General features: G+C 32.3%; 1 protein-coding gene across 1 annotated transcript; it reads left to right on the top strand.

Annotated features, from left to right (window-relative positions):
• The first annotated feature begins 10086 nt into the window (after positions 1-10086).
• Positions 10087-10674, top strand: LOC139841559 (putative F-box protein At1g67623). Its single transcript, XM_071831769.1, has one exon. It carries the CDS (start codon positions 10087-10089, stop codon positions 10672-10674), a length of 588 nt encoding a protein of 195 aa, XP_071687870.1.
• The last annotated feature ends 901 nt before the right edge of the window (positions 10675-11575 follow it).

The raw sequence follows: 11575 nt of genomic DNA, 5'->3' as shown, positions 1-11575 counted from the left end.
TTACTAAAGAGGTAGTCATTTCCGTCGAAAGAACGACATCTTGATGACCATTTTGAAAAAAATACTTCCGCTTTGTGTTTTACCATGATTTTTGGATATAGTATCATGTTCATATGTAATATCATTTTTCCAGAAAATAAACTTTCAATTCAAATATTAAGATTTTTTTTATTTTTCTACCCAAAACAGCCCCCGGTTTCACTACGACGGCGTATGTCCGGTTTTACGGTGTTCTTCGTGTTTCCAGGTTTTAAATCATTAAGTTAGCATATCATATAGATATCAAACATGTGTTTAGTTGATTTTAAAAGTCAAGTTATAATGATTAACTTTATTTGCGAACAAGTTTAGAATTAACTAAACTATGTTCTAGTGATTACAAGTTATAATCTTCGAATAAGATAGTTTTATATATATATGAATCGAATGATGTTATGAACATCATTACTACCTCAAGTTTAGTAGGTAAACCTACTGGAAGTGATAAGAAATGATCTAGCTTTAAAGGATCTTGAATGGCTTGAAAGTTCTTGAAGTAGAATCATGACACGAAAATAAGTTCAAGTAAGATTTCTACTCGAATTAAGATTGTTATAGTTATAGAAATTGAATAAAAGTTTGAATATGAATTATACCTTGAATTAGAATGATAACCTACTATAAAAAATAGAGGTTTCTTGATCTTAGATGATTACTTGGAATGGATTAGAAAGCTTGAAAGTAAGCGTTTATGAAGTGTTCTTGAGTAGTTGTTTTGTATGTTGATCTAGGTTAACTAGATTGAGCTAAATTATGAAGACAATGATGAAGAACACTTAGAACAATAAGAGAAGAATTAAGAGAGAGTAATTTGATGCATAAAAGTTGGAATGAAAATGTGTTTATGGTTGGTGAAGAAAAACGTGAATGAGCACTTGTGATATAGGCTCTATTAGTTTGTATTTTTGTTAGATATTTCATGCTAGATGTTAAATGATGGTTCTCACATGTTTAGGTGACTCACCAAGGCTGCTAAGAGCTGATTATTGAAGTGTATATAACAATAGTATATACGTCTAGAGGTTGGGTATTGTACGAGTACGAATACGGATTGAATACGAGTAAATTGTGTTTACTGTAGCAATAGTATTTTACTATAGCAAATAGTGTCTTACTTGTACATCTTTGATTTAATTGTATTTCTTCTTATATATATATATATATATATATATATATATATATATATATATATATATATATATATATATAATTAAAACTTACATCATAAAAAATATAACGATTATATAATTATCACAAGTTATGACGTTCGTGAATCATCAGGCAAACTGCGTGGTCAATTGTCTACATGAAACTCATTTCAAATAATCAAGTCTTAACAATTTTGATTGCTTATCATGTTGGAAACATTTAATCATGTAAATATCAATCTCATTTAATATATATAAACATGTAAAAGTTCGGGTCACTACAATAGATCTATCGGGTTTGACAACCCCAATCGGGGTAGTCGCTCTAGTATCGTAAATGGTTGCATAGTACTTCGTTTTTACTACACTTGGTACAGTGTATGGAGATTTCATAATAAAGGGAATATGCCACATTAATGGTTAAGTATGGTTACCGAAGAGCTCAACAACTTATAGAATATCTTTATTGAAATATTTATAACTATGAAATCTTGTGGTCTATATTTATATCGATGATAGCTTTAAACCTATATATCTCACCAACCTTTGTGTTGACTGTTTAAACATGTTTATTCTTAGGTCCTTAAGAAAGTCTTCCGCTGAAGTCTTCCGCTGTTGCATTATCTGAGCAAGCTTTGCATGGAGTCTCATGCTTTTAATTAAATAAAGTGTTGCATTCAATAAAACCTTTGTCATGTATTATATTCGACTGTTATGTCACGTGTGTAGTATTTGAAAATCGATGTATTATGGGGATTATTCCTTAAATAATCGCCCAATTGCTTAAAACATGCATTATGTATAATAATGGTGTGCTTTTTATGAAACGAATGTAATATTTACTAAAACGTATCATATAGAGATCAAATACGTCTCTATGGGACCAATGAATAACGTACTGCGTTTATAGTAATATGGACGGGTCATTTCACCTTATACCCTAAACCCGGCCTAAACCCTAAACCCTATACACCCTAAACCATATACCCTATACCATATACCCTTAAACCCTAGCTAAACCTTATACCCTAAACCATAAACCCTATACCCAGAACCATAAACCATATATAAACCCTTAAACCCATACCCTAACCCTAAACCCTAAACCATAAACCATAAACCCTATACTAAATTCCCAAAACCATAAACCTTATACTCTAAACCCAGCCTAAATCCTAAACCCTATACACCCTAAACCATATACCCTATACCCCTAAACCCTAGCTAAACCTTATACCCTAAACCATAAACCCTATACCCAAAACCCTAAACCATATATAAACCCTTAAACCTGTACCTTAACCCTAAACCCTAAACCCTAAACCTTAAACCATAAACCCTACACTAAACCCTAAACCATAAACCTAGCTTATACCCTAAACCCTACCAATGTATGTAGCAGTAGCTCACCAGCTGATACCTTAGAAGCTGGGACCCACTGCCATGTGGAAGCTTGCCCAAATATGATGTAAGTTCAATAATCCTCACTTGAGGCAATAATTTGCAACTCTAGATAGTGGGATGGCCTGTCACATGGTTGGGTACCCGGTAGAGGCCGGTAATTTTCTGGCATCCGACCCTTTCAGGGTGGGTTTGGTGGTTTCTATAGGAAACACATGGTGGTGGTGTCGTCTCAGCCTAAGTAACACGTTAATTTTGACCAAACCCTAAAACCTAAACCCTAAACCCTGAATATTAAACCATATATACCCAAACCATATATTATATTAAATCATAGACCCTAAATCATTAGTTTTGATCTATTAATAAGCTAGCTTTAAGCTAAGTCGATCCTATGATTATACGACACTCTCAAGATCTTTCGATATGCTTTAACATCTCTTCCGATAAGGTGTGGTATATATATACGATCATGATAATATCTTTTTAGATCAAGCTTAACCTACATTATTTATATTATTTTAAATTTATATTTTATTAATTATTTGAATTGTTCTCTTAAACTTATATTACATCTTATTAGATGTATCATATATAATCATCATAATTCATAATTATAATTATTATATTACTATTAACAATTTATAATAACATCGTATTTAATTGAAATCATCATTTGTTATTGAATATTGAAGATTGAAGATGTGTTTGCAGATCTAAGTTAATTACAATCATCAGGTATGCATCATACAGATTAATTTATAATAAGTTAATACATAAATGAAGATATAAGTTAATTGCAATAATTCAAAATTTGGGTCAGCTTTTTTCATACGCTTTATCGATACCCCTTAATTCTTGCAATCTTTGATTTTGTAAAAATTAGATCTATGATGGACTCGACTTGGATGTCTTTATGTAGATCTTCCCCTGCATACAAAAAAGGACTTGATAACTTTTTAGAACGTATTTTCTCTAAAAAGGAAATGGGGGGTCATATGTATTGTCCGTGCATACATTGCAGTAATCAAAAACGGGTAGATAGGGTTGAGGCTAAATCACATCTGCTATTTGACGGGTTTTTGGAAGGCTATCAAATTCCACCTGAAGATGATATACCAATGTGGGATGCTGAAGATGACATGCAAGGATTGGCCCAATGCGCCTTCCATATATTTGAAGATGAAGATGAAGATGATATCCAACAAACTGAAAATCATCAGACTGTACCAAACATAAATGCTGAAAGGTTTTATAGAGTATTGGGAGATGCAAAGAAAGAACTTTATCTCGACTGTAAGTTCTCAGTTCTTTCGCTCATTGTTAGACTCTTCCATTCAAAGTGTGTTGAAAAATGTAATGAAAAAGGATTCAACATGATTCTTGACATAATGAGGGAAACCTTCTCTCATGCTTCCATACCGAAGTCATTGTATGAAGTAAGGAAGATAATAAGAGAGTTGGGTCTTGGTTATGAGAAAATTGATGCTTGTCCAAATGATTGTATATTGTACTGGAAAGATAACAAGGACAAAATTAAATTTGACGTATGTTAGACCTCAAGATATAAACAAAGTAACAATGATTATAATGAGTCAACCAAACAACCTGATCATAACGATGGTGATTATAAAGGTAAGAAGGTTGGAACAAAAGTTTGCGCTATTTTTCACTCATACCACGCTTGCAAAGATTGTTTATGTACCCAAAAACGGCCGAGTCCATGAGATGGCATGAAGAGAGTCATAGAAAGATGGTCTATTGAGACATACCACAAATTCACCAGCCTAGAAAACATTCGATTATCGAAATCATGAATTTGCTAAAGAACCTCGTAATGTGAGGCTTGGTTTGGCGAGTGATGGGTTTAACCCTTTTGGAAACATGAGTATTTCACATAGTACATGGCCCGTTGTTTTGATACTGTATATTCTACCTCCATGGTTGTGCATGAAAAACCTTTTTTATTCCTTACTATACTTATACCCGGTCCATCTGCTCCAGGTAATAATATAGACGTCTATATGCAACCTCTAGTTGATTAGTTGAAGGAGTTGTAGGATACTGTAGTTAATACTTATGACGCATCAACAAAGCGTAACTTCCAACTGCGTGCTAGTTTGATATGGATGGTAAATGACTTTCCTGCTTATGCTAATTTATCGAGTTGGAGCACTAAAGGTAAATTAGCTTGTCCTTCTTGCCATAAAGAAACCAAATTAATACAGTTACCAAAGTCCCACAAAGAAATCTTCATGGCACATCGTCGCTGGTTGGAATTATTGAATGCTTTCCGTTTGTTAAAAGATGATTTTGATGGCACAGAAGAACATAAAGGGCCACCGCGTTGCTTAACAGGGGAAGAAATGCTTGCGGATCTGAAAGATTTTAAAATAAAATTTGGAAAACTAGTGAAGGATAATCCATTCTTACCATATAACTGGAAGAAGATAAGTATTTTTTTGAGTTACCATACTGGAAAAATTACTTATTACGTCATAATATAGACGTAATGCATACTGAAAAGAATGTATGTGACAGTGTCATTGGAACAATAATGAATATAGATGGAAAGACCAAGGATCATTTAAATGGAGGTCGTGATTTGGAAGAAATGGGTATTAGACCTGAACTTCATCTAGAACCTTTACCAAATGGCAAAGTGTTTTTGCCTCCTCCATGTTTCTTAATGGATAAAAAGAGAAAAGAATGTTTTGTAATGTTCTTAAATCGCTAAAAGTGCTAGATGGTTATGCAACTAATATTTCTAGGTGCATTCAGGTAAAACCTCCAAAAATTTCAGGCCTAAAAAGTCACGATAATCATATCTTGATGCAGCAGTTGCTTCCTGTGGCCATACGAAATATTTTACCTAAGCATGTGCGTTCTGTTATCATGAAGTTATGTTGGTACTACAGACAATTATGCTCAAAAGTTCTTAATCCTACTGATTTAGTTAAAATGGAAAAAGATATTGGAAAAATACTTTATGAATTAGAAAGGATTTTTCCACCATCATTTTTTGACGTCATGATTCATCTATATGTTGGAGATAGTTGTTATAAAATTGATAGAACCTAAAATGGATGAAATACCAGATAGATGAGGACTAGAAATCAATAAGCTTCAGAGGCCAGATTAGGGGGTCATGTTCATTACCGTTGGATGTATCCATTCAAGAGGTGACCATTTATGTTGTAGTAAATTATATACTTGTTTAAATAAAACTGTTTTGAACTAATCTGATATACACTTTTTTGACCACTTAGATATTTAGGTACATTAAAATCTTATGTGCGAAACTATAGTAAACCCGAGGGCTCAATTGTAGAAGGATATTTAGCGGAAGAGTGTTTGTCATTTTATTCTTTATATTTAGCCAGTGATGTCGAGACTATACATAATAAGACTAGTTGAAATCATGATGATGGTGGTGATGAGTCTATTTTACCAATATTTTGTATGTCTGGTCAACCCATTGGTGCAACAAACGTAGAAAGAATCAACTATGACATTTTGGCTATTGCACACTCATATGTGTTGTTCAATTGTAGTTAAATAGATTTCTTACAAACGTAAGTTATTTAAATTAACTATGTTATGAGATTTATTTTTTGTATGACATTGTGTAATACTGATGATAATGTACATGATTCTATTTTTATTACTTTGATTGCAGAGAGCATCTGAATATTATTAATCATGGAAATCAGCATAAACGTAAGCGTGACATTCAACGTTTACATAGTCAGGAGTTTTAGGAGTGGTTGTCTGATTATGTAAGTTATTTTGCTAGTTATATTATGATAATGTACGTAGTGATGATATAACTGAGAGAAACTTATAAACAAATTGCCTCAAATCAGGTTGATGAGGATATGGATAGTTGTAGGGATAATAGAATCACAAGTGATATAAACACGTTGGCAATCGGTCCAAATGAGGTTGTAAAGAAATATAAGGAATATATCATAAATGATTATCGATTTCACATTAAAGATGTAGAGAAGAATAGGACAACACAAAATAGCGGAGTTATGCTTGAGGCTATAACAAGTAGCTTCTCGAGTGCTAGAGATAACAGTCATGTTCTACGACATGTAACTTACTACGGTATTTTAAATGATATAATCAAGTTGCAATATGCTGATGACAAGAAAGTAGTTTTGTTCCATTGTGATTGGATATCAGGTGGTTCCAGGAAAAAGTTGATGAGAATGGGTTTACGACACTCGATTTTCGAGGTCTGAAGCAAACTAAAGAGCCTTATATCATAGCTTCGTAAGCATAAAAAGTATTTTATGTTAAAGATCATGTTCGTAAAGGTTGGAAAGTTGTGATCAAGACAACACCTAGAGATAATTTTGACATGGATGAACAAACGTGTATCGATGATGTTGAAACACATTTGCATAGTGACACACTAATGGGTCCTGAACTTGTAGGAAATGTGACTATTGAATTGGTTAGAGACGATTTGGATGGGGCTATTGTTGATGATGATACTTTAGTTGCTGCTACAGATAAAAATCAAATTGGAGACGCTTCCTGATGAAATATTAAGGATAATTCTGAAGTTGTGTTTCGTGTAGTTTTCGAGTTTTGTTCCTTTTTCTTTCGTTAAGTTGCAACCTTTGCAATGTCATTTGACATTTGTCCCTATAGTCCAGATCATTTGTAACTGGCTACATTCGTGATGTATTATTTAGTATTAATAATATTTTCTTTTCCGAAAAAAATACTAAGAATAATTAGCGGAAGAGTGTGTCATTTTGTTCTTTTTGTATTTATCAAAAATATCCCAAAACTATAGTTTTTAAAGATGACGGATTTTATGTTTCTTTTTATACATATATAATCTCAAATTTCAGATAGATAGAATGGTTAGTGTGGTAACTTCTAGTAATTTACTTGTGTTGTAATTTCTATATCGAACAGATAAAGAAATGTTTTGATTGTGTGGTAACTTGTAATTTAATTTATCAGTAATAGTACTAAGTTACATGCATCCCTATTACGTAGGTAATAATACTCTAGGTCATGATTAAAAGTGTACATGTCACTCCCATATTAATTCTAGTGTTTGGCAAATGAGGTTTAAAAAGTAATTATATACGTTTTTGTAACACCAAAACGTGGTTTTGAAACAATACCACATGCACAACCGTTTGATTACTTTATTATTTTATAAATCATTTTGATTTTATTTATTCACCTTAAATGGGTAAATATGAGATTTCAAAAATTAATAAGGATAGTACTATATGATAAAAAAAACATATCTCGTAATATTGGCAAATATTGAATTATGTATTTTGTTTTGAAATATTAACACATTGATTTTTTATTTTCTAGTTAGAATATATTATCGTAAAAGGCACTTAATGGATGATAACGAATTTTGAGTTAATGGATGCATGATAACAGATTTTGAGCTAATTTCAAAATAGATTGCTCAAATCACTCAAATTGTCTATTTTATTTTAATCATAATTTAATATTATATTGTTATTATGTTATATTTGAACGTGGATATCAATGACTTTGATCTAATGGTCCTCATCCAAAGTTACTTTTAATCTAAGGGTTAATTATTTGCCATGTAATGTAGTAGTTAAAATGATTTGCTAATAAAATTAGAAGTATATACTGTATATTTTATTTATACTCTAAATCATCATTAAGTGCACATGTGGAACTATGACGTCAGTTGAGTATACCAAAAATCAACTTTAAAAGGACGTGTGTAGACGGCAAGTTGCCTTTTCTGTCTTGTTATTTCTCATCATCTTCTTTTACCTAAGTATAATTTTCATCTCTTTTACAGCATCTTTTAAACAAAATACAAAAATGGATGTTAGGCATCTCGTAAAAAATAAAAGATAGATGTTAGAGTTAGACAATCGAACATACTAGAAGATCTTCCACAAGATATGCTTATCGAAATCTTATCTAGAGTTAGTCAGAATTCATCCGCTCAATTGTTCATGGTGAAGTTTGTTTGAAAAAGCATTTGAGAAGCATTCCGAGGATGCTTTGGTTTATAAAAGGCTTTCCTTTGATAGGTGGTGTATCTCACCTTGGGGAAACCCTAAGTTGGCCCATATTTTCCTTTTTCTATGTATTTTGGAAACCCTAATGCGATTTTTCGCTACGGTTTGAGGGCTTATTTTGATTCTATATACCCCGATTTAGGGCTTCGTTTATTAAAAAAAGCTTCGAATATGCAACTTAAAGAGCCATGTTATGTTTATGGTTTGGTCATGTTTTCCTCTAACCAAATAGAGGAAAAGGACATCGGATTACAAATTCTTAATCAAACATTTCCACCGGTGCCGGATTTGGTGGTTAAGGTGAGAACCAAAGTTTTTGATTTGTTGCGATGCTGTTGGGTATTATTTAACCTCATCCTTTTGATGACGTCGCAACTTTTGATGAAGTCGCAACGTGCTGCACTATCAAGGGCTACAATGGTTATTTTCCGCTTGACCTTGGATGGAAAATTATATTGACTAAACCTAAATGCATGTCTTGTTTTTGGTTCTATGAGTTGCGTGTTTTTGCTGACTGGTTTGGGTTTAACTGGATTTGTTAGTATTTTATGTTTCTATATTTTAGATTTTGTATAAATTTTACTCATCAGCTAATGTAAATATTAGTAATTATGTCTATTATCAATTTATCATATATCAATTTATTTCCATTTGAGATGTTATATGTTAATTACGGAGTACTAGTATTTTTCTATGTCTATGTTAGTGTTTTTGCAGAACGTTTGTGATGTTATTGTATTTTTATAATCTATGTTAAGTAATACTGTAATATACAATATTGAGTGGAAAGTAAAATAATCATGATTTTAGATTATTACCTACATAATAGGCCAAGAATTACCTGCATAATATGACATGAAGCATGTAACTTACTGTTACCTATAAAGTAAACTATAAGTTACAACACATACAAAACATTTCTTTATTTGTTGGATTTAGTCACTAAATAACCACTCTCATTATTATCTTGAAATATAAATTCAAAAAATTAGATTTCAATCTATATATGTATATCTCATAGGGTTTTTATCATATATACCCCTCTTAGCCTTTAAAATTACATATTTACTCACTTAAATATGTTGCTTCTAGACATTAAAAATGGACATATATGATATTATTCACCTTAAGTGGGTAAATATGAGATTTCAAAATTTTAATACTGTAATAAGGATAGTATATGATAAAAAAAATCTATCTCGTAATATTGGCAAATATTTTATACTTAAATAAAATAAAATCAGCGCGTTAAATGCATGTCGATTCAGTATCACCAAAAAATCCCTTTAAAGGTTAAGATGACAGACAAAAAGTTTAATATTTTCTCAAATACAGTCTTCTCGATCTTTGTTTTATTTTCCCATCATCTTCATCTACAAAAACCTCTCAAGTACATCAAACACAAAAAATTTAAAAATTATTTTTCTTTTTTAAAGAATACAAAAATGGTAGAAGTTACTCAAGCGAACATTCTCGAAACTCTATCACAAGATATGCTTGTGGAAATTTTTTCTCGAGTTGGTCAGGATTCATCCGAGCAGTTGCTCATACTCAAGTTGGTTTGCAAAAGCTTTTTGATGCTTCCCGGCGATCCTTTGGTTTGTAAAAGGATGTCCTTAGATAGGTGGGATCTCAGACCTTGGAGAAACCCTAAGATGGATTATATTATCCGACGTTGTCTTCTGTTTGGAAACTGTAATGCGATTTTTCGCAGGGGTTTGATAAATTATTTTGATAAATCTTACACCGAGTTAGGGCTTCGTCTTTTAGAAAAAGCTGTGAACAGCCAAATTATAGAGGCGGTTTATGTTTATGGTTTGATCATGTTTTCCTCTCACCAAATAGAAGCAAAGCATGTCGGATTGCAAGTTTTGAATATAACATTCCCACCAGTGCCGGACTTGGTGGTTGCGGTGAGAACCAAGGTTTTTCATTTGTTGCATGACTTATGGTTATTTAACCGCCGTCCTTTTGATGACGTGGCAACGCGTTGCCCTATCTCCAGCCACAAGGGTTATTTTCCCCACATTTGAGGGAGTGGGTTTGAAATGAGGATACCAGAATGCATGTCATGTTTTTGGGCCTATGAGTTGGTGTTTTTGCATACCGATTTGGGTATGGTACCCGGTGAATGTAAATATTAGTAGGAAAAAAAAACTAAATTAATGTTAGTAATTTTTAGATTTTGTATAAATGTTACTCAGTTAATGTAAATATTTGTAGTAATTTCTATTATCATATATATGATCAGTTGATTGCTTCCATTTTTCCTTCGTATTATGTGAATTGTGATGTTATTTATATTGCTATATCTAACGTGACTATTGTCTATGTTAACAAAAGAAAAATAAAGGCTAAATTTTTTATGTTTAATGAGAGTTTTTTATCAGTTATTTCAAACTAATTAAGTGCCTTTGAATCTTACAAGAGTCATATAAGAGGAAAAGAGCCTCTAATAAAAATAATAACAAAAAAGAGAACACACAAAGAGGTGATTCTTTGTTAACGTTTGTTACTGACTAGCTGCTCTTTTAACCGTTGTACGTTGGTCTGTGATCAATCCTATATTAGATGCTAAGATCTAATTTAGGAGTTGAGTGCAATGATGGGTGGATGATGGTGTTGATAATGTTTTTGGGACCTTATGATCGTCTTTCACTTAGATTCAAGTGATCAATCACTACATCCCGATCGTGATCGAATTACCTTGGTTTAATTATGATTAAGGTTTGAGCGTATTCACAAGCGAACCATAAAAACCTTAGCAATTGCACAGAATCAACAACGCAAAATGAGAGGTCAAGCTCCCAATTTATAGGCTTCGGATGTGATGACCCGGGAATTTCCGACCAAATTTAAACATAATCTTATATGATTCGACTCGATAAGCAAAGTCTATTAAACCGAGTCTCATTATGTTTGAACTATTTCATG

Source organism: Rutidosis leptorrhynchoides, chromosome 4 (assembly GCF_046630445.1).
Source record: "Rutidosis leptorrhynchoides isolate AG116_Rl617_1_P2 chromosome 4, CSIRO_AGI_Rlap_v1, whole genome shotgun sequence".
NCBI classification, from domain to species: Eukaryota; Viridiplantae; Streptophyta; class Magnoliopsida; order Asterales; family Asteraceae; genus Rutidosis; species Rutidosis leptorrhynchoides.
This window is presented reverse-complemented; position numbering and strand designations above follow the sequence as displayed.